The sequence below is a fragment of the Oncorhynchus tshawytscha genome, linkage group LG30 (assembly GCF_018296145.1).
Source record: "Oncorhynchus tshawytscha isolate Ot180627B linkage group LG30, Otsh_v2.0, whole genome shotgun sequence".
Lineage (NCBI taxonomy): Eukaryota > Metazoa > Chordata > Actinopteri > Salmoniformes > Salmonidae > Oncorhynchus > Oncorhynchus tshawytscha.
The window spans coordinates 25,419,222-25,446,541 of NC_056458.1; the positions used below are offsets into that span (position 1 = coordinate 25,419,222).

The following is a 27,320-nucleotide window of genomic DNA, read 5'->3' on the forward strand; positions in this document are numbered from 1 at the left end:
TGCTCTGTTCATCTTTCCCTCGATCCTGACTAGTCTCCCAGTCCCTGCCACTGAAAACTACCCCACAGCATGATGTTGCCACCACCATGCTTCACCGTAGGTATGGTGCCAGGTTTCCTCCAGATGTGACACTTGGCATTCAGGCCAAGAGTTCAACCTTGGTTTCATCAGACCAGAGAATCTTGTTTCTCATGGTCAGTCCTTGAGGTGCCTTTTGGCAAACTCCAAGTGGGCTGCCATGTGCCTTTTTACTGAGGAGTTGCTTCCATCTGGCCACTCTACCATAATGGCCTGATTTTAATTACATTTGCAAACATTTCTAAAACCAGTTTTAAGCTTTGTTATTATGGGGTATTGTGTGTAAATTGAGGAAACATTTTTTATTTAATTTTCGTAAAAGGCTGTAATGTAACTATGTGGGAAAAGGGAAGGAGTCTGAATACTCTCCGAATGCAATGTATATAGCTGGTCTGTTCTAACACGGAGCACTTTGTGTCTAATCACCCTAAGAAGCTTATTGATGAGGGAACACTTCTCTGTGTGATTTAGGGAGTCCTGGACACACTTTCTAATTTGAGTTGCTGGTCAAGCCAAGGTCTTGCATAAGCTGATTTATTAGTTGGCTCATAATGTCATCTCCCGGCCTTAGTATTGGCCAAGGAACGGAATGTTCCTTAAGTGGGGTTGATTGAACGTGCAGAGTTTCTATATCCTTAGAGGCCCACGTAGGGAACCAAATGTCCCCAAATGGTAATTTCTTGTAACAATAAATCGGAAAATGAAACCAATTGATCAGCTCAATCAATTTAAATGATAGGATTGATTTTCATGTGTTGCCATGGTTTAGGCATCTGTCAGTTTGTGGTAGTTGTCAGCTAAAGGTTTAGTCTTATTTTGACCCTGACATTGTAGCAACATTGTTCCCAGTCCAGATATTGATGGTCTCTGGTTCTCAGGTCTGGAGAGAATGATGTGGAGTTCAGTGGGAACCTGGAGATGGAGGAGGGAGAACTGCCTGACGATGTGGCAGGGGCAGCAGGTAACCTCCTCCTCCACTTTGTCTCTCTCTCTACTCCCTCCCTTTTCTTTCTATCCCCTTCTCTCACCCTTTCTGTATGCCATCTTGCTCTCCTCGTTTTGATCTAGTTATCTCTATCTCACTCATCAGATCTCTCTTTACTTTGTGTTTTAGTGTAATGGGGCTTAAAGACGATGACTCATTGTCAGTGTGATGACTTGTCATGGGTGCTGATGTGGAACGTTTTAAGTGTGTTGTGTGGAAAGGTGGTAGCTTCAGTGGATTAAAACGCAACCAAAGGGGAGTGTAAAGGGCTGCATAACAATGCTTAGATTTGCATGCATGAAGTGTGTCCTGTTAGAAGCCTACTCTTCAGTACTTTGATAACTGATTTCAACTTTAGCAATTCAGAATTGGCCGCCCTTAAGCTCTGACATGTTGGCTGTCTCTTTTACTTACTGACTCTCTCCTTTGAAAGGAAAATATCCATAATGCCCCATATTGGTTTATTTACATTTATTCATTAAACATTGGCTGCAAAGTGGATTATTGTCCCCGCTGCCATTTCCAATCTCTGATTTCTCCCCTTCTCAAATGCTCATTGTATGCAGACCTTAATGATTTTTCTACTGCTCTCTCATAGCTGTTTTTATTTTTATTTTACCTTTTATTTAACTAGGCAAGTCAGTTATGAACACATTCTTATTTTCAATGACAGCCTAAGAACAGTGGGTTAACTACCTTGTTCAGGGGCAGAACGACAGATTTTTACCTTGTCAGCTTGGGGATTCAATTTCGCAGCCTTTCGGTTACTAGTCCAACACTCTAACCACAAGGCTACCTGCTGCCACTATGACATGGCTAGAGTTTGTGGAGGAGTTATCTTGTCTGAAATGGGCCTACTGTAACTCATAATGGAGCGTGAGCTGTTGAGCAGCCACAGCGCTCCTCTGTGTGATAAACCTAGTAAATAAAGATGTCCTTTTGCAACTAGTATTCATTATGCCCTGTTCCAAACTTATTCAAAGCGTCAGTTGACTCATCCAGTATAGTTCACTTTTGGTCTCCAATTCCCCTTTGCAACTGTCTCCTCACCGTTGTATCTCTGAACATACCTCTGACTCTCCCCTGTCTCTCCCAGGAGGCTCTAACCATGGGGCCAGGTGTCTGAGGCGTGGTGGAGGTCTCTCATCCGCTGGCAGCAACAACAGTCTGCTGGAGATTGACCCAGTCATCCTCATCCAGCTACTGGACCTGAAGGAACACAGCAACGTGGAGTCACTATGGGGCCTTCAGCCCAGACCCCCTGCTTCCCTGTTGCACAGCCAAGGTAGGTGGTCTCTCTCACAGCGTATCCGGTGTATGTGACAATGCAAAAAAAAAAATCCTACTCTGTACTGTGTAGCCAAGCTAGGGCACAGTCACAAACATTAGGACAAGTGCTAATAGCCACTTAATCTCTTCATCGTGCTTGTCCCTCTCCTCTATACCTCTCTTCAGTCCAAATCCACTCCAGAAAGGACCGGGGCGAGCGCCGGCCTCAGGCAGTGAGGAGGGGAGCCCCAGACTCAGGGGTCCTGATCCGGCTCAAGGCCCAGATGGCTGAGGTGCGCAGTAAGATGACGGATGTCAAGTTTCAGCTGGAGGCGCGGGGGGAGGCCAGGGTAGGACCCTCTGGCAGAGCCACAGGTGAACAGGGGCCCTCTTACCATGCAGACTCAGACCTAGGGCCCAGCAGAAAGTCCACAGAGTTGGATCTGATTGGGAAAGGACCTGGGGCCTCCAGACACTGTCGCTCTGGTGAGTGGTGCTCAGGATTGGGGAGTAACAGATTACGTGTAAAATATCTTTGACACCTTTTCTGTTTTCTCAATGACATTCAAATTAGCGTTGAAAAAAAGGGCAAGTTTAAGTTTGTTCCACCTGAGCAAGTCTGACCACAAGTCAGAGACCACTATGATGACACACCAAATGTGTTGGTGGATCACAGGAAAAGAGCAGGAATAGGCTTTTGTAGGCTACAGTCCAAGTTATGTCTTACAATGGTGCGACTGCTGTCGGGATCCAAAGATTATCCAATTTGAATAAACACTTGGAGGTAAGGATGACCGCAGTGGTCTGGCCTACGGGCAATACGTATATCACTTATTATTGATAACTACATGGAGCATTGATGTGAATCACACTGCTGCTCTCTTATTTAACTATACTGAACAAAAATATAAAGTTAATATGCAACGATTTCAAAGATTTTATTGAGTTACAGTTTATATATGAATATCGGTCCATTTAAATAAATTCATTAGGCCTTAATCTATGGATTTCACATGACTGGGAATACAGATATGCATCTGTTGATCACAGATACCTTAAAAAAAAAAAGTAGGGGTGTGGCTCAAAAAAACAGTCCGTATCTGGTGTGACCTCCATTTGCCTCATGCAGCATGACACCTCCTTTTGTATAGAGTTGATCGTGGCCTGTGGAATGTTGTCCCACTCCTCTTCAATGGCTGTGCGAAGTTGCTGGATATTGGCGGGAACTGGAACACACTGTCGTACACTTAGATCCAGAGCATCCCAAACATGCTCAATGGGTGACATGTCTGGTAAGTCTGCAGGCCATGGAAGAACTGGGACGTTTTCAGCTTCCAGGAATTGTGTACAGATTCTTGCGACATGGGGCTGTGCATTATCATGCTGAAACATGAGGTGATGATGGGGGGATGAATGGCACGCAATGGGCCTCAAGATCTCGTCACGGTATCTCTGTGCATTCAACTTGCCATCGATAAAATGCAATTGTGTTCGTTGTCCGTAGCTTATGCCTGCCCATACCATAATCCCACAACATTGACATCGGTTGTGAGGCCTGTTGGACGTACAGCCAATTTCTCTAAAACGATGTTGGAGGTGGTTTCGGTCGAGAAATTAACATTACATTCTCTGGTAACATCTCAGGTGGACATTCCTGCAGCCAGCATGCCAATTGCACGCTCCCTCAACTTGAGACATATGTGGCATTATGTTGTGGGGCAGAACTGGACATTTTAGTGGCCTTTTGGTGTCCCCAGTTAAGTTTACAATTTTGGACAGGTAACTGTAACTGATTACATTTAGAAAGTAACTTACCCAACCCTGTTGGTGCTATACACCTTCACTGTACACAATACATCCTACAATCTGTGGAATTGAATAGCATTTCACAGCACTTTCTACGGTTGACTCTAAACAGCCAATGGGGAGCTATCGACTGCTCAGTCAGATGTTCATCCGACTGTGGTTTGTGTGGCAGGAGGGAAGAAGGCCTTGTCTCCCAAGCAGGAGGGCAGCAGGCTGGGCCTGAGAAGAGCTACAGACGGAGTGGAGAAGGAGTCAAGAGGCCAGAGCGGTGAAGAGTTGTCCAGTGATCAAAGCCTCTTCCCCAGGGACACCCCCAATGGATCAGAAGGTCAGTAGTAAACCCAGGTAGAGGTTGGGTTAGCAGGGTTTAGACCTACACCAGTGATGACACACCGCCATGGCTCCACCTAAGTACCCAAATGTATGGTTGTCACGTGTCACACTAATTTGTAAAACATTCATGCAATGCACCAAAAGCGAATGACTTCTGACTGACCAGTGTTTCCCTGTGCTGTGTCATACTGTAGGAGCCCTGAAGCCACACAGCGTGCACAGCTCCCCTCCTTCTCTGGGCAGCTCATCGTCATGCTACGACAGCAAGCCCTGCATTTCCAAACACGACCAGGAGCAGCTCTACGGGGCCGACCTGTACGCTCTGGGGGGCCTCAATGGCATCTCCACCTCCACCATAGCACGACCCAGGACCCAGCCCATGGGGTAAGACTATATCACCCTGTTCCTAAATCTAACCCTAGCCCTTATGCATTAGTGGCGATTCCGTTACATTTTCCCACTTCAAAAACAAAGTTTTTCTATAGTTCAGGTGCTTGGAGAAGGGCACATGATAATTGGAAAGTATACTTGACAATTGAGAAAATTATCTCCCTTTTAAACCAATGTTTTGGTCATTATTTATCAAGTGTTTAACCCCTGCCAAAGCCTCTCCAATTTAACCATTTGTTTTAGGTCTTTATATTTGTTTTGAGCCACAGTGATACTATTTGTTTTATTACTTTACTGTGCCAACCTATTTGGACAACTGCTGATCTAGCAAACTAGACTGGAATTTATGCACCACCCTATTTTGGGATTAAATTGGTTTTCCCAATGGACAAAGCAGGGCTGAGAGAACTTTTCTCTAAACTGTTTTAGGTTTGAAATAGACCAGCAACTAGTGGTGAAATTATTAGCTTTCACTCTCTTGCCAAAAGTATCCCTACAGTACCTTTAGAAGGAAAGGAAGAAAATGATTCCCATGTGTATTGAAATCAATATCACTTGTGTTTTAAACAAATGGCAAATCAACCTCAACCTCCCTTAGGTCCGGCCTGCTGACGGACAGCTCTCTGGACTGTGACTTGGAGGAGACGGCTGAGGTCCGCCATTCACTGCTCTCCCTGGCAGAGGGACCCTCTTCACGCCCTGATGAAAGTGAGCCGTACTGCTCTAACCCCCCTCTTCCTTCACCTCTACCTCGACCCTCTATGGAGGAATGCTATTGTGACGGCAGTAAGGATTGAGCTCCACTTTTCATCTGTGGATAAAATATACTGTAATCTAATACCATACTGGAGGTAGAGTTAAAAGCTTCTTGGTGAAGGGAATTTTAAAGGATGTTTATTCTGCAGTTTTAGCCCAAATGATCTTGGGGATGAGTTGGTGTCTGTAGAGAGACAGAGAGGAGGTGTCTATTCTGCCCTGTGCAGGATGAGCTGTGCTCTTGGCGGTGATGGTGTTTCCCTTACCTCGGAGATGCCGCTATATTGGTCTTGGTGGTTCCCCCACTCTGTTACATGTACCTTTTCTCCCTCTTTCTATCTTTCTGCTGTTTTCCTTTCTGTCTGTCCGGCCCCCTCTTTTGTTGACCTATGTGCCCTTTCTCTCCTTTTTCTGTTTGCCTCTCTCGTTCTCTCTCCCACTCTGTCACTCTGATTTCCCTTATCCTTTGTGTCCCCGTTCTTTCTGTCTGTCAGGTCATCTTGTCCATAAACAGACGGTGGTGCTGCTGCCAGGTATGAGCAGTGACAGTGAGATCGACTGTGACACGGAGAACGAAGATGAGGTGGTGGCCCTGGAGGCTGGAGACTGTCGCTATGATGCCCAGTCACTGCCCTGTGCAGGTCAATATTGTTACCTGCCACACACATATATATATGTATGTATGTATGTATGTATGTATGTATGTATATATATATATATATATATATACACACACACATACACACACACACACACACACAGTGCCTTGCGAAAGTATTCGGTCCCCTTGAACTATGCGACCTTTTGCCACATTTCAGGCTTCAAACATAAAGATATAAAACTGTATTTTTTTGTGAAGAATCAACAACAAGTGGGACACAATCATGAAGGGGAACGACATTTATTGGATATTTCAAACTTTTTTAACAAATCAAAAACTGAAAAATTGGGCATGCAAAATTATTCAGCCCCTTTACTTTCAGTGCAGCAAACTCTCTCCAGAAGTTCAGTGAGGATCTCTGAATGATCCAATGTTGACCTAAATGACTAATGATGATAAATACAATCCACCTGTGTGTAATCAAGTCTCTGTATAAATGCACCTGCACTGTGATAGTCTCAGAGGTCCGTTAAAAGCGCAGAGAGCATCATGAAGAACAAGGAACACACCAGACAGGTCCGAGATACTGTTGTGAAGAAGTTTAAAGCCGGATTTGGATACAAAAAGATTTCCCAAGCTTTAAACATCCCAAGGAGCACTGTGCAAGCGATAATATTGAAATGGAAGGAGTATCAGACCACTGCAAATCTACCAAGACCTGGCCGTCCCTCTAAACTTTCAGCTCATACAAGGAGAAGACTGATCAGAGATGCAGCCAAGAGGCCCATGATCACTCTGGATGAACTGCAGAGATCTACAGCTGAGGTGGGAGACTCTGTCCATAGGACAACAATCAGTTGTATATTGCACAAATCTGGCCTTTATGGAAGAGTGGCAAGAAGAAAGCCATTTCTTAAAGATATCCATAAAAAGTGTTGTTTTAAAGTTTGCCACAAGCCACCTGGGAGACACACCAAACGTGTGGAAGAAGGTGCTCTGGTCAGATGAAACCAAAATTGAACTTTTTGGCAACAATGCAAAATGTTATGTTTGGCATAAAAGCAACACAGCTCATCACCCTGGACACACCATCCCCACTGTCAAACATGGTGGTGGCAGCATCATGGTTTGGGCCTGCTTTTCTTCAGCAGGGACAGGGAAGATGGTTAAAATTGATGGGAAGATGGATGGAGCCAAATACAGGACCATTCTGGAAGAAAACCTGATGGAGTCTGCAAAAGACCTGAGACTGGGACGGAGATTTGTCTTCCAACAAGACAATGATCCAAAACATAAAGCAAAATCTACAATGGAATGGTTCAAAAATAAACACATCCAGGTGTTAGAATGGCCAAGTCAAAGTCCAGACCTGAATCCAATCGAGAATCTGTGGAAAGAACTGAAAACTGCTGTTCACAAATGCTCTCCATCCAACCTCACTGAGCTCGAGCTGTTTTGCAAGGAGGAATGGGAAAAAATTTCAGTCTCTCGATGTGCAAAACTGATAGACATACCCCAAGCGACTTACAGCTGTAATCGCAGCAAAAGGTGGCGCTACAAAGTATTAACTTAAGGGAGCTGAATAATTTTGCACGCCCAATTTTTCAGTTTTTGATTTGTTAAAAAAGTTTGAAATATCCAATAAATGTCGTTCCACTTCATGATTGTGTCCCACTTGTTGTTGATTCTTCACAAAAAAATACAGTTTTATATCTTTATGTTTGAAGCCTGAAATGTGGCAAAAGGTCGCAAAGTTCAAGGGGGCCGAATACTTTCGCAAGGCACTGTGTGTGTGTATGTGTGTATATATATGTGTGTGTGTGTGTGTGTGTGTGTGTGTAACCCCTTCACACAAACACTTAAACACACATACATTAGTGTGGGATCTCATTTCTGCACACTTAACACATTTTAGCCTCAAATCAGCTTCCCAGTACCATGGAAGGAAATGAATGCTAAGCTCAGTGTTTTAAATGCTTCTGTTCTTTCCTCCCAGGGGCCCAGTTGAACTCTGACGACCTGTGCTTCAGCACAGGAGAGAACACCGAGAGGTGATTCCCCTCCAACATGGCCTCCACAGCTGGTCTAAACAGTGGCCATCGCCATATGGGCACTGGAGAGTAGTGTATATAACTTTAATGTACACAAGCACTTGTGCAGACACTTGCATGCAGTCATTCTAGTCACCGGCAACCCCAAATGCAATGAGAATGCTACAACTCACTAAGTGAGCACCTTGATGATGACTGCAAAATATGTAAATATATTTGATCACTTTTATTAATCTCCATTTATATTTAAATGTAAATTGGATTAAATATGAGTTAGAATGGGGCAAGGAACAATATATTTGCGAGAGACATTCTTTAGGCTGTCGTTGTGAAAAGTAAAATCGTAACATGTTATCATATGTAACTAACCTCATGGTTGATGTTTGCAACGTCTAAATACTCCGATTGGGCTTTGGTCTGGACATCGATTGGGCTTTGGTCTGGACATCGATTGGGCTTTGGTCTGGACATCGATTGGGCTTTGGTGAATTTAGAGAATTAATTACAGTACACCTGCTTCACAACAGAAAGAGAACCTTAAAATCTCTCTGCCTTTCTGATTCAATGAGGTGCTATTGATGTGTTTGTGTGGAGGAGCACAGTCAGGCAGGCATCACACAGTGCTGTAATGAACACCCCATTCTTGAAAACAGTCTGAACGAACGCCTTGAAGTGGACGCATTTAGTACCTTTATTCCTGTTTCACCATTGATTTAAAACTTGTTAGGAAGTCCCTTTCTGTGCAAATCGTATCATTGCAAACTACTGTATTTCGTCTGCTAGTCCCGGTAGATTGGAGTTGCTTTCCCCCCAGTAAATCTTTCAGAACAAGAACCAATTTTTCTGCTGTGTAGACACATTGAAGGATGTATCAATGGTACGTCCTTCTCTGGCATGTGTAAGAGATTGCTACCTTCTGAATGTGTATTGAGTAGTTTCTTAGTAGAAAATTAGGCAAGACTCTTGTTCACCGTAGCGGATTTTGCCTGACTTGATGATTCACACTGAACTTTCTTGGTTGACAGTCTGGGCTTCAAGTGCTTTTTAACCTTGTCTCGTAATTAAACATCAAAGCTGATGTACCTTATCCGTACATACAGGGTTCTTTCTTTCACCAGTAAGTGTTTTCTGCAGCCCTTGTCAAGTCAAGATGAGCTCTGTAACATAGGCATGTATGTAGGTGGTGGTTTTGAGTTTTCTGCGCTGCTATCTCAACTCTTTTTCTGTATTGTGTGCGCAACTTCTGCTCGTCTTTGAAAAAATGGGTCCATGCAAATTCACACATTTTGACTTCTATGAAGCAGATATAATTTTGTTTTTCAACTTGGTGGATTCCTTTCTCTTTTCAAAAAATGGATCAAAATGTCACATTCCGTCGTCTTGATTCTAGATTATTTTATTTTGCTTGTTCTGGGCAAAATTTGACCAAGACAATATTTGGAAAGTCATTTGTTTGACAGAGACATGTGTAAATAAGTGTTTGTTTTGTAGAAAGGCTTCCCAACAGTGATGTGAAGTGTTCTGTTCTTTAAAGCATGTCATTGGAGCAATTTTCTTTCAATATCCTTTTTTGCCCATCAGAGGGTGCCATCTCTTCCTTGTAGTTGAGCTTTGCTGTGTGACCGTGGACCATTTTATTTACACAGTAACATTTTATTATTTTCAACCCTTGAAAAGCAGTCTGACGACCACACTAGCATCCACATGGACATCATAGCAGAAACTGTACTCTTTGTACCATGGAGAACAATGAACACTGGCAAAGACTTTCTTCATTGAAATGTACACTGAAGAGGTGACCCAACTGAATTGGTAAACATTTCTATCTCTTGAAAGGGAGATGTGTAAGATGTCTCAAAGTATTCTGGTGTGCATTGACTAATAAGGAAATATGATCTAAATGCCTGAATGGAGAGCTCAGTGGTTTACACTATAAATATCTTCCTTCCGCTGTAGGATGCCTGATGTTTACCCCCAGCTGCACAGCCTCCTAATGTTCCATCATGTGTGCCTAAAACTGCATGGCTTCAATGGAGTTGAACAGGCAGACGGAGGGTGGACAATATGCTTTAAACCTCTTATTGTGCCCTTGTATATACAGCTCCAGATTAATCCTGATATGGTCTAATTGTATCTATTTCACTGTCAGTTCACTATGCACATTTCTGTTTGTGCCCAGGTTTTAGCTGTGTGTTTGTCTGAGTGGGAAAGGGCTGACTTAGGTACTAGAAAGAGGGTGATTCGATGGTTTCAAGTGTTCATGCTTTCCTTTGTGTCTACCATGAGTGTTTTATTTTATATTGTCCCAGAATGCAGTGGGATTTTTATTTGTTGGGTATGTGTCATTTTTTGTTGTAACTAATAGAATATGACATTTAACAAATAAAATATTTTATGGTTTCTTGAAACTGAATGTGTGTTACCTAAATATGGAAATACTTATGAAATGGCTGAATTTGTTACAATGAAAATCCTGCTTTTGTTTTATCCAACATCAACTGTATGAGAGCTCCATTGCAGATGAGGGGTAACTCCCACTGTTGTGGTTGCCTCCACGTCTCTTGAGGTCTGCATTGTATAGGAGGGTGGATGGTAGGGGCTTAGTGTGCCAGGTTGGCGTGGTTAGAGATTGAGCTCAACAGAGATTACTTGAGTGAAAGTTGGCACTTGCCATGTCCTGCTTGCATCCGGCCAGCACCAACTCTTCCCTCTTTCAGAAGGCCACCATGCCAAGAAGCGGGGCTTGATTTAGGAGGATTGGAGAGGACATGCTGCACATTAGTCCGCAGTGCAGAAAGCCCCGTAGGAATTGACATGACTCAAGTTACTGTTATCCTACTACAGGTAAATAGTCTGTTTAGCAGGTTTCCCTCATCCCATTTCTAACCACCCCATAATGTTGTATATGTATTCACATTACCAACATATGTAATGTGTAACGAAGCTACTTCAAAGTGCCATAACTAGTGCTCCACTTCATACCAATGTTTTCTTGGGTAATTGCTCCTCATGAATAAGTTGTTTTGAACTGCTGATGGATTTGAACAGCTTTCTAGGTCTAAGCCATTTTGGTTAGTGTGTTGTCAATAAGGCCACAATGTACAGGTCATAATGTACCCTGTAATGTCTCCTCCCATCCATGTTATGATAGTTTTTATTATCTGTTAAGTGCCTCAGCTCTTCCACTGAAAATGTCCATATTGTAATCCCCCTTTTCCTTAGCCCTGATTTCACTCAAACTAGAACAGCAGATCAAATGCATCCAGATTAAGGCCTTGATCAGATCAAGTGTTAACCGGCGATAGCTGACACATGCATAGCTTTGTTTTGGCGGTGTTGGAGTAACCGCGATAGAGCTGTCAAAACAGTTAGCAGCTGCTCTTGTGATCATTGTCACAATGTCACACCCACCCATTTACATTAGAACAGGGTTGTCAAACCCACTCCATGGAGGGCCTAGTGTCTGTCTAGACAACTGTGAGGGGAGTTCTTTACTAATTAGTGACCTTAATTCATCAAGTATAAGGGAGGAGTGAACCTGCAGACACTCGAACCTCAGTGGAATGAGTTTGACACGTGTGTTAGAAGATCAGAACAAAGTGTAGACTATAGAAATAATGACGCTCAAATTGAAAATAATGACTATTTCTATCAGCCTAATCAAGATATCGATTACATCTCACATTTTAGTGTTCAAACTTGTAAACAATGTTGCATGGGATTTATCTTAATGCAACTCCGTGCTGCCAATGGCAATGTCCACTTTAGGTATAATGCTGGGAGCCGCTTGTGGATTTGACAACTCTAACACAGTTCCACCTCCGACACCATCAAAACAACCGCTATGCGGGTGTCAGCTAGGGCGGATCTGATAGAATCTAGCCATAAGTGTTGAGCTGATTTAGTTTTTATAGCAACAGGAGTCTGTTAACTTCCAAGCAAAGCAGCTATGACAGTGTTTTGTGTAATGCCAGACTCCATTAGAGTAGTCCCCATTTCAGCCTTCAATTAATGTCCCTCTCACAACACTACATCTTCCACCCTTATTTGCAGGCTCCCAGAAAGCACTCCCCTAAATGAGAAAATGGGTCTATTTGGTCTGATGCCCTGAATGTCCCTTAATCGATCACTAGTGTGACATAGATTAAAGCCATGGCTTTTCCTGTGGGGGTGACTCTCGATTACATTTGGAACACGCAATCTTCTGTGAAACCTGGTGGATATTAACGCTCACTCATTTGTTATGTCAGACGCTAAACTGCTCCAGATATGGTCACGGTCATAGTAATTAAGTTTTGTGTGTGTGTCCTCAAGCTGATGAACAACAGCAGGGATTTACTCTCCTCATTATTTGTATGTGTGCCTTAAACCCTGCAGCAAGAAAGGCCATGAGCAAAAGCTCAGCTGTGGTGCCGCTACATAATGTCAAATGTTTGAATCAGCAGGTATATCCCTGCATTTCCATCAGTAAATAGTACACCATGTGCTATGTGGAGCACAAACGTACTTAGTAAGTCTGAAAAGCTGTTTCTGAAATTCAGTTGTAATTTGTGAAGTGTTCTTGACGTAGAATGCTTTAAAAAAAAAAAAAGGTACACAAATAAGTAATGATGATGAATGTTATGCCAGAGAAAAGATAAATGGACATCTGACTGCACACCATTCATTCCACCTGGTGGGTGAAATAAAAACATTGCAATGTTTCCGTTTCTCTGCTTGGATGTTAACAAGGAAGTGCCCTCTTCGTTTTCCAGTATATTTTATTAAAATGCTGTAGGGATGGCAAGCTATCTTAAGAATGCTTGACACACTTTACAGGGTGCTGGCAATTACCTAAACTGTGAACACTAGCCATCGTGTACATACATGGGCATACGCGCATATCACCACAGGACAGTTGGAGGCCTTGATTAAAAATAATCTTGGTAGTTAATTAAATATGGCTGTTCTCAAGCTAGGGTCTAAGCTTGACAGGTGGAGGCTAAGGACACTAATTAAGTCTCCTGGCTCTCTAAGTGGAGCCACTGGAGTCTCGACAAGAGTACAGCACACAGCTGAGGGTTTACACACACACACACACGTTTGGGAGAATTCCATAGGCCTAATTATAGTCCATCTGGTTGTACAAGAGGTCAAATAAAACTCATCAGACAAAATACTTGGTTTAATCTTTATACATTATACTAGTCACCAGTTCAGATACACACACATGTTTATATTACGAGAAGAACACAGAAAATACAGATACTGAAACTTTTTACTGGTTTACCTAACCTGCAGGTTGGGGAACAGCTGGTCATGGGTTTGTCTTCAGGGATGCCTGGTGTACAGAGTTTGAACCGCCCTGTGAGAGGAGGCTGGCCAAGCTTAGAGACACTGGGCTGGATTCAATCCATATCACAGAGGTATTGCGTTACAGCGTTATTGAAATTTAAAGGCAATGTTCCCATGTTAGTGGAAACTGCATTCACAGTAAACAATGCATTTGTCGGCTCAATCGGAAATTACCTTTACATTTCTATTGTGCGATCTGTAACATTTCAGTTATACAGATTGAATAGAGCCCTTTGTTGTGTTTCTCATTGGGACTAATTCAATTTAGCCACCAAACATATTAGTGTACAGCGACAACTGTCCAAGGGGTACATCATAGATTGTCCCATACTACCATCGAGCAGAAGTAAAGTGGTGTGTGCTCATGTCAATGTGAGCACTGGTAAGAGTTTAGGAGGGTGGCTGTTGTTAGTTTGATCTGGCTCTAGCGCTGCCTTTCTCAGTGAAGACAAACCCTGAGAGAGCCTTTCCACGCGCGACTCATAAAGATTCATTATTGCTTACAGGAACAAAGCGTTTTGTGGACACAGTGCAGAGTCATGAGAGCAATTGAGTGACATAGGAAAGGGAAGGGGAGAGAGGGGAAGAGACCTGAACTGTGTGGTCTTTTACTATCATCAGGGAAAGTGTCATACTGGTATGGGGGGGTCCTTTGTACCGCAGCAGTGGGTGAGAAAGAGAAGAACTGTGGGTTAAGCGAGCCAGCAAGTTTAGCTGAAGAACTATAGAATTCGATTTTCTGTTTATGGCTTGGTTAAGGTTCAGCATCTTACAAACGACTGAAGCTATCAAAGACTGTGAAGGGGTGACCATTTTGACATTTTAGTGGATGGTCCTTGAGGAGCATTTAAATTCCCATGTTCCCTTGTCACTCAAGCACTGCTAACGTATACGACTCTCCTTCCAAAGGTGTCACTTGAACAGTACAGTACATTGCTGGGGGCTGTGAAGCTTGATATCAACACAGAATATTGGTGATTTTATATAGCAGACGTATAAGACAGACCACATGCATACTCTCAACACGTACCCACACACATTCATACTTACATGTACATAATATGAATGTACTACTATTTCAATAAGCAATTGGTGCCCCGTGTGAGGAATGTTTGGGATGGGAAAGATGTGCACTTTTTTTTGTTCTCAAAAAGAAGCAGAAAGCTCCAAAAAGCAGGTGATGTGAGCGGGGCTGGGGGTGGGGCTGAGGTTAGGGAGACTCGGGGCATTTGATAACTACCTTTATATATTCAACTTTAAGGTTGTCTTTCATAATTGGTCAGAAAATGGCAATTGGTGTGGTCCGCTGTTCCGAGAGTCGAAATGCAGGTGTTGGTTACACAAAGAGAAAGATGCAGAAGCATGGGCATCTTTTAACCCGAAAGGCAGTGCGCTTATTCACATCCTGCTCCTTCAGAGTGGAACACCAGGATAGAATGCTCAGATTTGTGAGGATACGGTGGTAAGCTGATAAATTATATATTATTTCCTCTCCCACGATCAACAAAACACCTCCAGAATATTGTCTTCCAGGTGTACTGCATCCAGAAATGGTTTTCTTAACATCCACACAGGGAGCGTCGCTACAAGTCCAGAACACCACTACTGTCTCAGTCCTATTGGGCCATCTATGAAGGTCCCGGGAGGGCTCCATGTACATTCTACAACTGGAATACATTCTGCTCTCTGGAGATGCTTAATGGTGACTGTCCAAATGGCCTTCTGTAAATGACCACCATGCTTTTCATTGGGTAGGCCAGCAGGCGACCATTGACTAGTTGTTTCAGAGGAGCAGTAAGCAATAACAGTGATTGGGAACTGACTGACTGGCTGGGGGTGTTTCTCCGTGTCACTGAGGTGGTTTGGTCTCTTGTTTCCTGTGCCCTTGTCTCCTGCCCCTGGGAACTCAATGAGACTGGAGTGGGAGCCGGTGAGGTTTTTAAACAAAAGTATGGAAATGGCACAATGTGTTAGTAAAAGTTGAAAATGTCAGGAATGACACAAACAATTCCTGTTTTCTTAAGGGTATAAAGATGGGTTTTTCCAACAGCGAGAATTAACCTTCTTTGATAAATATTGAATGGTGGTTGCCTGGGTCAGGAGAGTGGAGGCACATTTTATAGAACCTAGTCATTGCTAGATAGCATTTACTATTTATTTATTTTTTAAACTTTTATTTAACTTGGCAAGTCAGTTAAGAAAACATTCTTATTTACAATGACGGCCTAGGAACAGTGTTATCTGCCTTGTTCAGGGGCAGAACAGATTTTTACCTTGTCAGCTCAGGGATTCAATCTAGCAACCTTCTGGTTACTAGTCCAATGCTCTAACCACTAGGCTACCTGCTGAAACTATGGAGTTTCAGAAAAAATACCATTTACATTTGAGAGGATAATGAGATTAAGATGAATTTACTATATTTGTCAAACCAGAGATGAAGACTTTGACATTGATCATGCTTATGCTCTATTGTTGTTAGTGAAATTATAAAGCAGCATAGTGATTGGTTAAGTAGCACATGTAAGTGATATTTTTTTATTTTATCTTTATTTTACTAGGCAAGTCAGTTAAGAACAAATTCTTATTTTCAATGACGGCCTAGGAACAGTAGGTTAACTGCCTGTTCAGGGGCAGAACGACAGATTTGTACCTTGTCAGCCCGGGGATTCGAACTTGCAACCTTTCGGTTACTAGTCCAACGCTCATGGGTCCGCATTGTAATGGGAAGCTTAGAAGGGACTTTGTCGACTGAGGCTCAAAATTCCCATCCATTTTTCTTTTTCAGGAAATGGTCTTAAGTGACAGATATTGAAGGCATATGTTCTGCTGCTTTGTCTTAACTATTCTGGCCCAGTAAGTCTTGCAATGCCTGATAGGGAACTTACTCACACCCAACCTGTTGGGAAGGACTTCTCGTCAATGAGAACACATCTTGTGTTTAGTGTTATGTAACCATCAATTTGACAGGCATAGCACGGACTGATTAATGTCTGCTCTTGGATGATGTCATCCCCAACATTATAAATAGAATATCATTTCTTAATAATATCCCCTTTTAGATGCCATTATCCTCTATTGTAACCCCATCTGGAATACATATCGGTCAATACATGTTGGATTTATTCAGGTAAGTGACCACTAATCTTATAATCCTGTATTAACTACTCCCATTTATGGAGATGGAGTGAGTGGATAATGTGTATTCCATTATGAATCTGAGAGTACAGTACAGTATGTGCTTGCAATATGGGCCAGGAGCAGTAAAATTGTTATGTCCGGCCTCCTGAATGGGGCTGTGTGGCTATGGGGAGGGGTAGGTGCATGTAGAGATGAACGGGCGGACGGACGGGGTGGTGCCAGTGTCCTGGATGGGGAGTTTATGATGGATGGATGAATGAATGACTGTAGTCAGATAAAGGAAGGGGCAGGAGAGAGAGGAGCTAGTGGAGATTATGTCACATCATCAGACTCTGCTGCTGTTGGGTAGGTGGGGGAGGGCCACCCCAGGCCTTCTCTCAGGGCAGCGCTGGGGGTAGGGCACACTACGGGTGGAGTGCAGCAGGCCTGGGAGCTCCCTGGGCGCTCGGCCCCAATCCCGGGACCACCACCCCCATCTGGGGCTCACGCACTCCATCCTCCGGGTGTGCCTCCCCGCGTAGCCAAACAGGGCGGCCGCCAGGGGCCATTGTCCATCTGAGCTGGGATCCTGGCAGGTGGGGACTCGGAGTTTAGGCCGGGGCTTGTGCCTGGAGCCCTTTAGCCCCTCTTCTAGACAGGGCAACCAGGCCGCGCCATGGCCCTCGGCAGGCATGAGGTTCTGGGTGAGGCCTAAGGACGGGGACGGGTGTGAGCTGGCCAGGGGGAGCCTGATCGGACCCTCCTCTCCCAGCGTGGGCCCCAGCAGGCCTAGGCTGGTTCTGTCCGTCAATGAGTCCATGCGGTCTTCATAGCCCAGGTCGGCTGGAGCCGAGCACTGCTGCAGGAAACAGTGACTCTTCCCCCCAACGTCCGCGGTGCCCCCGTCCTGGCATGCCATCTCCCCTTGCCCTTCCTCCTCCACCTCCTCATCCTCTATTTCCTCCCCTGCCCCCTCCTCCTCTCCCGGAGGGGGCGCGCGGAGGTCTCTAAGGAAGACCACAATGACGGAGATGTTGTCGCTGGAGCCAGCATCGCGGGCCGAGGCCACCAGCTTGTGGGCCACCATGGTGCTGTCGCCACTGTTCTCCGTCAGGTGGTCGCTGACCACACGCACCGCCTCATCAGGACTGACTGTGTCGTAGAAGCCGTCGCAGGCCAAGATCAGGTAGTCCTCCGTGCCGTCCAATGTGACTATGTGGTGGTCGGCATCGCCAGAGATGTAGGGCTTGTGCTCATTGTCGCCTGTCAATCACCAAGAGAAAGAGAGATAAGAAACGAGGGAAACAAATCATATATTGTAAAAAAATGTATCATTGAAACATTTGTCAAAGTGCTGAACAGCAACCTGGGCATAAACACCCCAAAGAGCTGAAAGCAATATCATTTGATATTTGATATTCCATGCTGCTGTTTCTGTCATGTCCACCATGCTATGCATCTGTTTTGAAATCAAGGTGGAGAAAAACAAATAATACATTTTAATTTAATAAATAATAATATAATATCTGCTGCTTGCCGCCTTTGCTTTTTGTTCAGCCTTTTGTGACTAATGTATTTATATAAACATGTAAATGAATATCAGTGTAGCAATATCTGTCCTCTCTCCTCTCCTGCATGCAGTAGGAAACAGTTCTAATGTAGCAGCTACAGTATTTCCTGTCGAGGAAGTGGTTGTTTTGATATCAGATTAGGGAAGCTTTAGGATTTGGGAACAGAAGGTCACAGTAGGGCTTCCTCACTAGCCACCACTAAAATAGCTACCGGGAAATAAGACTAGAAGCTAGCCTCAAGTTGCCTTGTGAATCAGTGCTTGAGGTCAATTAGAATTGAGGTCAGTGGTCTCCCGATTGGTGCAGTGATGTAAGACACTGCATCGCAGTGTTAGCTGTGCCACTAGAGATTTTGGGTTCGAGTCCAAGCTCTATCGCAGCCGGCTGCGACCGGGAGACCCATGGGGCAGCGAACAATTGGCCCAGCGTCGTCTGGGTTAGGGGAGGGTTTGGCCGGCAGGGATGTCCTTGTCCTATCGCGCACTAACGACTCCTGTGGCAGGGTGCAGTGCACGCTGACACGGTCGCCAGTTGTATGGTGTTTTCCTTTGACACATTGGTGCGGTTGGCTTCCGGGTTAAGTGGGCATTGTGTCAAGAAGTAGTGCGGCTTGGTTGGGTTGTGTTTCGGAGGACACACGGCTGTAACTATCTAATTGGATACCATGAAAAAGGGGTAAAAAAAAAAAAAAGGTCAGTTAACTGAAATTCCAAATCAATAATTGAAAAAAGTGCATCTAAGCTATTTAAAAATAAGAATCCCTTCCTGAATAGAATGACTTCAATTTGAAATGACCCCAACCCTGTTGTGTATGTGAATAGGTACAGGATGGATTCTAAGGCAGTCTTTACAGTCAATTCCTATGTTGATGCCAGTGATGTTGTAGTATTGGAGCTGTGAGATTATTCCATTAAGATTTAAATAGCTGCTGGGAAATCAGACTGGTTACGTACACTCGTGTATGCATATAGGTACAGGCAACCCCCACCCCCCACCTCTGGGTTGCTATTTGTCTCCCACTCAGCACTGTGTCAGCTGGCCCTTGGCTGTGGCCCATTAGACTCTGTCATGACCTCTCTGCTCTGGTGCTCGCATAATCACCCAAATAGTTTAGACTGATTATGGGCTCCTGCTAAGTATGCAGGCACACATACACACTCTCTGCAGGACACACCTACACGACATACTCCGACCCCTTGCTGACCTCTCAATTTTATCAACACTCTTCTCATTCACGCTGGCGGTGACCAAGGTAACACACACACACACACACACACACACACACACACCCTCCAACCAGAGGTGGTCCAGGGGGGACTCAGCAACAGACATGGTACAGCAGCTGCAGTCTGTATATTGTACTATATATGGTAATTGTATAAGGCAGAGGGTGATTGTTGGTGTACCTATGGCTCTGGATACGGACAGGCTGCCATTAACCCTCCATGTGCCGAACCAGATGACACAGCCTCCCAGAGCTTCAATACGCTTCTTCTCATCCTGTAGTGGGAGAGAGAAAGATGGTATTATGTATAACGGTATGTGCTTGTATATGTGACAGACATTGAACAGTGAACAGTAATTAAGTGAGTGTGTTTTGCGTGTGTGTCTGTGTGCATTACCTCTCTGTCAGGCTTATGAGGCTTCATCAGTTCCACGGCCTGGCCCTTCTTGACCAGCATGACCTGAGAGTCCCCCAGCCAGGCCACGTACAGGGTCCGCCCCCTCAGGAAGGTCACCACCCCCGTGGTGCCGCAGCGCAGGTTCTGTCACACACACACACACACATTTAGACATAAATACATGAGTGTACAGTAATAACTGTTTACTATGATTCACAGAAATGTTACATCTATTAGAAGCAAATTCTGAACAGTAATAACAAATGCTACAATACCAGTAGTATTGAAATGAAACCTTCAAGATTAATGTGGCCAATGTTTGAGCCCTTACCTCCATCTTAGCTTTCCGGATGAAGCGTTCGTCTGTGACTCTGAAGGCGCGACAAAGGGCCTCCCCTGGATCCTGGCTGAAGCACTCCTGGTGCACCATGTTGACGTGGAGGTGGTTGGCGGCATAGATGGCAGCGTCCACGCCCCCGTGGCCATCGAACACGGCGAAGAAGGCCTGCTCCTCCTGGTCCTGAAAACACACAGTGTAAGGTCAAAGGTTAAAACAGTATGACCTGCAATGTCAAATCAAATCAAATCAAATTTTATTTGTCACATACACATGGTTAGCAGATGTTAATGCGAGTGTAGCGAAATGCTTGTGCTTCTAGTTCCGACAATGCAGTAATAACCAACAAGTAATCTAACTAACAATTCCAAAACTACTGTCTTATACACAGTGTAAGGGGATATAGCTTCAATATTTCTTCCCTTCATTGGAGTCATCACTTGTTCTAACATGATGGTGATTCATGTATAGTGACTCTCATGCTTTGTAAACATCAGAGTATGAAGCAATGCAAAGCATTCATCTGTCCAATCTCAATTATCTTTACAACAAGGTTCCATAAACAAACTTAACTGGTCATAGTAAATTTAAATTACCATTGGGTATACAGCATAGTTGTGTGTCACTCTCGTGACGTTGTGCGTTTTCCATGAATGGCATGTGTAGTGCCTCGTCGCGAATATGCAAATCCAAATATAACCGGTTTGTGTCTCCACTCATCCATCTGCTTTAATTAACTGGGGTTTAATGCCAATTAGCCGGCTTACCCACCACTAGCACGTTTAATAGAACGAATAAACATTTGATCCGACAGAATAATTATCTCATTATATGAGGATCTTTGAGCTGGTGTGTCTGCCTGTCTGGGATGTCTCATTGGTCGGTTGGTTCAGAAGGGATGTGAGGGAATTATCCATAATCATTTGGAATGACTGGCAAACCAATAAGGATAGGATTTCAATGACATATCTGATTGACTCTGTGTGGCTCAGATAACATGCCATTATCAGCCTGGGGTGTGGTGTGTGTGTGTGTGTGTGTGTGTGTGTGTGTGTGTGTGTGTGTGTGTGTTTGTGTGTGTGGGCCAGAGGGAGCATGCTAGAGCACTATGGCCAATAATGCTATTAGAAGCATTTAATTCACTGGCAGCCACCTAATGTGCTATTATTTACTGCCCTCATTGGGGCTGTATTGGGAATAAGTTGGATAGTGGCGTTTTATTGATCTTCTCCCTATAGTGAAGTGAGATGGTAGCTTCCCTGCAGGGCATCTGGATTAGCCCACCGGGTTAGCCTACTGGGTTTACCCACTGGTAATCTGATCCTAGATCTGTGGTTAAAATCTTCTATCCTCATTAACCATGCTAGAGTGAACTGATCCTAGATCTATGGTTAAGGATGACTCTGTTCATGCTTACCTGTATGTTGAACTGATCCTAGACCTGTGGTTAATGACTACTATGTTCATGCTTACCTCTATGTTAAACTGATCCTAGACCTGTGGTTAATGACTACTCTGTTCATGCTTACCTGTATGTTGAAGAGAGTGTTGAAGTCGGGGATGACGATATGTTTGTCCTCCATCTTGCGGCGCATGTTTTTGATGGCGTGGATGGAAGTCTCATAGTAGGGCTGAGGGCGGCGGCGGTAAGGGAAGTCTTTCAGCCACAGGCAGCATGTTTCACACAGTTTGTTGAAAATGAGCCTGGCAAATGCCACTGACTCAATCTCTAAAAGACGACACAAGCATAAACAAACACACAAATGGCATGTGATCAGACCACAGGCTCACACACATACAGTACACTACACACCATACACTACACACTACACACTATACACCATACACTACACACTACACACTACACATGGATGCATTAGTGCACTGGTGAAAAGAATGGCATACAGATGCATATACTCACATGAAAAGAATGTGCCGAATAATACACACGCACGTTTTTATTTAACTAGGCAAGTCAGTTAAGAATAAATTCTTATTTACAATGACACACACACACACACACACACACACACACACACACACACACACACACACACACACACACACACACACACAGTCCCAAATGACCCATTAGTCTGGGAACCCCTGTTTTCCATACTTGAGATCTCACACTTGAACCAACCCAAAGCCACTCATGCAAGCTAACATTGGGCCTTACACGGGAATACAAGGGGAAACAGCTCAATGGAAGAGAGAAGATGGTTCCAGTGGAATTAAGGACAAGTGGACAAGAGAGGCCATCTGGCAAATGGGTTGGGGGCTGTGGAAAAGGACAGAGAGATGGAGGAAGGAGGGAAAAAGAGGATGTCATGATGAAGTGATCTCGCCGGCTGGGTCTCCCGGAGGGGACGGCTGACATTTTCTCCTCCACACCGTCTCCGTCTGTGTGCTGCAGACTGCACTCCTACCAGATTTAATGGGAATAGGTCACCGATTGTCTGCACGCCAAACCTCTCATGTCTCTCTCCCCTGGCTAACCCCTGTCTTTTGTTTGCCTGTGAGGAGTAACACTATGATTATACTGTTAAATGTAATGCTTCTGACTTTTTCACACTAAACAGTTTCCTGTGTGTATCAAGAATGGTCCACTACCCAAAGGATATCCAGCCAACTTGACACAACTGTGGGAAGCAATGGAGCCAATATGGAACGCTTTTGACACCATGAAGAGTCCATGCCCTGACGAATTGAGGCTGTTCTGAGAGCAAAAGGGGGTGCAACTCAATATTAGGAAGGTGTTCTTAATGTTTTGTACACTCAGTGTAAATAAAGTACATATATAAACTCAGCAAAAATAGAAACGTCCTCTCACTGTCAACTGCATTTATTTTCAGCAAACGTAACATGTGTACCGTAAATATTTGTATGAACATAACAAGATTCAACAACTGAGACATACATTGAACAAGTTCCACAGACATGTGACAAACATAAATTGAATAAATCAAAAGTAACAGTATCTGGTGTGGCCACCAGCTGCATTAAGTACATTAAGTGCATCTCCTCCTCATGGACTGCACCAGATTTGCCAGTTCTTGCTGTGCGATGTTACCCCACTCATCCACCAAGGCACCTGCAAGTTCCTGGACATTTCTGGGGGGAATGACCCTAGCCCTCACCCTCCGATCCAACTGGTTCCAGACGTGCTCAATGGAATTGAGATCTGGGCTCTTCGCTGGCCATGGCAGAACACTGACATTCCTGTCTTGCAGGAAATCACACAAAGAACGAGCAGTATGGCTGGTATCATTGTCATGCTGGAGGGTCATGTCAGGATCAGCCTGCAGGAAGGGTACCACATGAGGGAGGAGGATGCCTTCCCTGTAACGCACAGCGATGAGATTGCCTGCAATGACAACAAGCTCAGTCCGATGATGCTGTGACACACCACCCCAGACCATGACGGACCCTCCACCTCCAAATCAATCCCGCTCCAGAGTACAGGCCTCTGTGTAACGCTCATTCCTTCAACGATAAACCCAAATCCGACCATCACCCCTGGTGAGACAAAACCGCGACTCGTTAGTGAAGAGCACTTTTTGTCAGTCCTGTCTGGTCCAGCAACTGTGGGTTTGTGCCCATAGGCAACATTGTTGCCGGTGATGTCTGGTGACGACCTGCCTTACAACAGGCCTACAAGCCCTCAGTCCAGCCTCTCTCAGCCTATTGTGGACAGTCTGAGCACTGATGGAGGGATTGTGTGTTCCTGGTGTAACTCGGGCAGTTGTTGTTGCCATCCTGTACCTGTCCATCAGGTGTGATGTTCGGATGTAACGATCCTGTGCAGGTGTTGTTACACGTGGTCTGCCACTGCGAGGACGATCAGCTGTCTGTCCTGTCTCCCTGTAGCGCTGTCTTAGGTGTCTCACAGTACAGACGTTGCAATTTATTGCCCTGGCCAAATATGCAGTTCTCATGCCTCCTTGCAGCATATCTAAGGCACGTTCATGCAGATGAGCAGGGACCCTGGGCATCTTTCTTTTGGGTTTTTCCAGAGTCAGTAGAAAGGTCTCTTTAGTGTCCTAAGTTGTCATCACTGTGACCTTAATAGCCTACCATCTGTAAGCTGTTAGTATCTTAATGACCATTCCATAGGTGCATGTTCATTAATTGTTTATGGTTAATTGAACAAGCATGGGAAACCCTTTACAATGAAGATCTGTGAGGTTATTTGGATTTTTCCTAATTATCTTTGGAAGACAGGGTCCTGAAAAAGGGACGTTTCTTTATTTGCTGAGTTTATACAGTACCAGTCAAAAGTTTGGACACACCTATTCAAGGGTTTTTATTTATTTGTACTATTTTCTACATTGTAGAATAAAAGTGAAGACATCAAAATGATGAATGATAACACATATGGAACCATGTAGTAACCAAAAAAGTGTTAAACAAATCCAAATATATTTGATATGTTATATTATTCAAAGTAGCCACCCTTTTCCTTGATGACAGCTTTGCACACTCTTTGCATTTTCTCAACCAGCTTCATGAGGTAGTCACCTGGAATGCATTTCAATTAACAGGTGTGCCTTGTTAAAGTTAATTTCTGGAATTTATTTCCATCTTAAATTGTTTGAGACAATCAGTTGTGTTGTGACAAGGTAGGGGTGGTATACAGAAGATAGCCCTATTTGGTAAAAGACCAAGTCCATATTATGGAAAGAACAGCTCAAATAAGCAAAGAGAAACAACAGTCCATCATTACTTTAAGACATGAAGGTCAGTCAATCTGGAAAATTTAAAGAACTTCAAAAGTTTCTTCAAGTGCAGTCTCAAAAACCATAAAGCGCTATGATGAAACTCTCATGAGGACCGCTACAGGAAAGGATGACGCAGAGTTAGCTCTGCTACAGAGGATACGTTCATTAGAGTTAACAGCACCTCAGATTGCAGCCCAATAATGCTTCACTTAGTTCAAGTAACAGATACATCTCAACATCAACTGTTCATAGGAGACTGTGTGAATCAGGCCTTCATTGTTGAATTGCTGCAAATGAACCACTACTAAAGGACACCAATAATAAGAAGAGACTTGCTTGGGCCAAGAAACATGAGGAATGGACATTAGACCGGTGGAAATCTGTCCTTTGGTCTGATGAGTCCAAATTTGAGATTTTTGGTTGCAGCCCCTGTGTCTTTGTGAGACGCAGAGTAGGTGAACGGATGATCTCCGCATGTGTGGTTCCCACCGTGAAGCATGGAGGAGGTGGTGTGATGGTATGGGGATGCTTTTCTGGTGACACTGTCAGTGATTAATTTTGAATTCATATTCTTAAAATAAAGTGTTGATCCTAACTGACCTAAGACAGGGAATTTTGACTAGGATTAAATGTCAGGAATTGTGAAAAACGGAGTTTAAATTTATTTGGCTAAGGTGTATGTAAACTTCCGACTTCAACTATATATATATATATATATATATATATATATATATATATAATATTTCCCCTGCATTCTCTTTCTGCCTCTTTCTCTCTCTCCCTGGCAAAAACACAGAGATCTTAAAGGAGTGTTGCAGGGTTATTTAGACTGCTGTTTTCTTCTCTTCTAAAAGACCTCTGCTCTCGCTTGTTCGCTCCACAGAGTGCTTTATTTTGTCACTAACAAAGTAAAGGGAATTATAAGTGACAGTGGATGGCATCAAACTGTGGTATGAAAAAAAGTGAGTCAGGAAGTACAACTGTTTGAATGCTAAGTATTAGATGAGTATACAAATGGTGATTTTTCTCATTTGTCCATGGTGTTGACTGAAACAACACCTAAACTGACAAAGGGTTTGAATTTCAGCTAATATATTGTATAACAAGTAACTCTGTCCATACAGTAGCCTAGCTAGGTCAGTACATGACCTGATTTTGCATGTCAGGCGTGGGCTGACAGGGGACTCACGGGGGAAAGGGTCTACTCCATCCTCAACAGTCTTCTGGATGTGGTAGATGGAGAGGTCACTCTGGAGAACACTGTCTGCTGTAGACCGTGCCAGGGCAGCCGCCAGGGAGAAGGGGCAGTTACTGTAGGAAAAAAAGGGAAATGGAGGCGTTATAACAGGAAGGAAGAGAGATCAAAGCGTGGGAGGAAGAGGGAAGAAGGTTGTCATGACATTGGCCTCTTTGGGTAGAGCAAGACCCATCCCCCTCTCCCTGCCTCCCCCTTGCCTCCTTCAACTAGGTTGCTGTAGTCAGAGAGACGTCGTAAATTCCTGAGGATCTCCTCATGGACACACAGTATAGAGAGAACAAAGGAATTCCTTCCACCTCACAGAACTTAAGGTACAAACAAATTTCATGTTCCGGAGAAAGTATAAAAGATCTGTGTAATATGATTTTGGACTACAAAATACAATTCCCTTTTGATTTGAACTAAATCAGAGGACCGCCCCTGAGCCCAGTTAGGGTCAGACATCCTGGGACAGCCCTTTTCGGCCCTTCCGAATAAAACCCCCACTCAGGTTTTCGATCGGCAGACCGAGCTTACCTCAATTACGAAATGGCTAAAGGTTGCAGACCATGTTTTTCTCCATTAGAAGGACAAAGGATGTAGATCATTGCTGAAAATTTTAACTATAACACGTGGTTAAACTCTTAGACTATCGATACCGACAGAATAAGAACAAGTCTTTGATATTAATTACTAGTCTGCAGCTAGGAATTCGGTATCATTGAACGCGAAGAACGACAACCGCCGAAACATCCATTCTATAACAAATGTCACTCTGAACTATTCCCTCTAACCATGACAGAGAGAGAGAGGGAGAGAGAGAGATGGACAATTCTACAAAATAAATTAATTTTTCACCAGCGATCAAGACGACACACTGTAAATACAGTGGGGAGAACAAGTATTTGATACATTGCCGATTTTCCTACTTAAAAAGCATATAGTTGAATGAACAAAACTTCCATCCGTTTTGCAACAAAGCACTAAAGTAATACTGCAAAAAATGTGGCAAAGGAATTAAGTTTTTTTCCTGAATACAAAGCGTTATGTTTTGGGCATATCCAACACATGACTGAGTACCAATTTCCATATTTTCAACTATGGTGGTGTCT

General features: G+C 43.9%; 2 protein-coding genes across 3 annotated transcripts in view; one reads left to right on the forward strand and one right to left on the reverse strand.

Moving 5' to 3' along the window:
* LOC112228524 (E3 ubiquitin-protein ligase TRIM37) overlaps positions 1-10,677 on the forward strand; it is a 37,871-nt gene extending 27,194 nt beyond the window's left edge. The window contains exons 18-25 of one of the 2 annotated variants that reach the window (XM_024393916.2): positions 957-1,039; positions 2,160-2,348; positions 2,519-2,818; positions 4,311-4,466; positions 4,666-4,855; positions 5,460-5,647; positions 6,112-6,258; positions 8,215-10,677. In XM_024393916.2, the coding sequence (XP_024249684.1) occupies positions 957-1,039; positions 2,160-2,348; positions 2,519-2,818; positions 4,311-4,466; positions 4,666-4,855; positions 5,460-5,647; positions 6,112-6,258; positions 8,215-8,273 (1,312 nt within the window). In that variant the 3' untranslated portion in view covers positions 8,274-10,677. The remainder of the gene's footprint in view (positions 1-956; positions 1,040-2,159; positions 2,349-2,518; positions 2,819-4,310; positions 4,467-4,665; positions 4,856-5,459; positions 5,648-6,111; positions 6,259-8,214) is intronic. The other variant, XM_024393917.2, reaches the window with a different exon arrangement.
* Positions 10,678-13,425: 2,748 nt separating this feature from the next.
* LOC112229106 (protein phosphatase 1E) overlaps positions 13,426-27,320 on the reverse strand; it is an 86,002-nt gene continuing 72,107 nt past the window's right edge. The window contains exons 2-7 of the mRNA XM_024394992.2: positions 26,161-26,282; positions 21,780-21,979; positions 20,245-20,433; positions 19,914-20,057; positions 19,698-19,791; positions 13,426-17,983 (exon numbers count right to left, since the gene is read on the reverse strand). Coding sequence (XP_024250760.2) covers positions 17,067-17,983; positions 19,698-19,791; positions 19,914-20,057; positions 20,245-20,433; positions 21,780-21,979; positions 26,161-26,282 — 1,666 coding nt within the window. The 3' untranslated portion in view covers positions 13,426-17,066. The remainder of the gene's footprint in view (positions 17,984-19,697; positions 19,792-19,913; positions 20,058-20,244; positions 20,434-21,779; positions 21,980-26,160; positions 26,283-27,320) is intronic.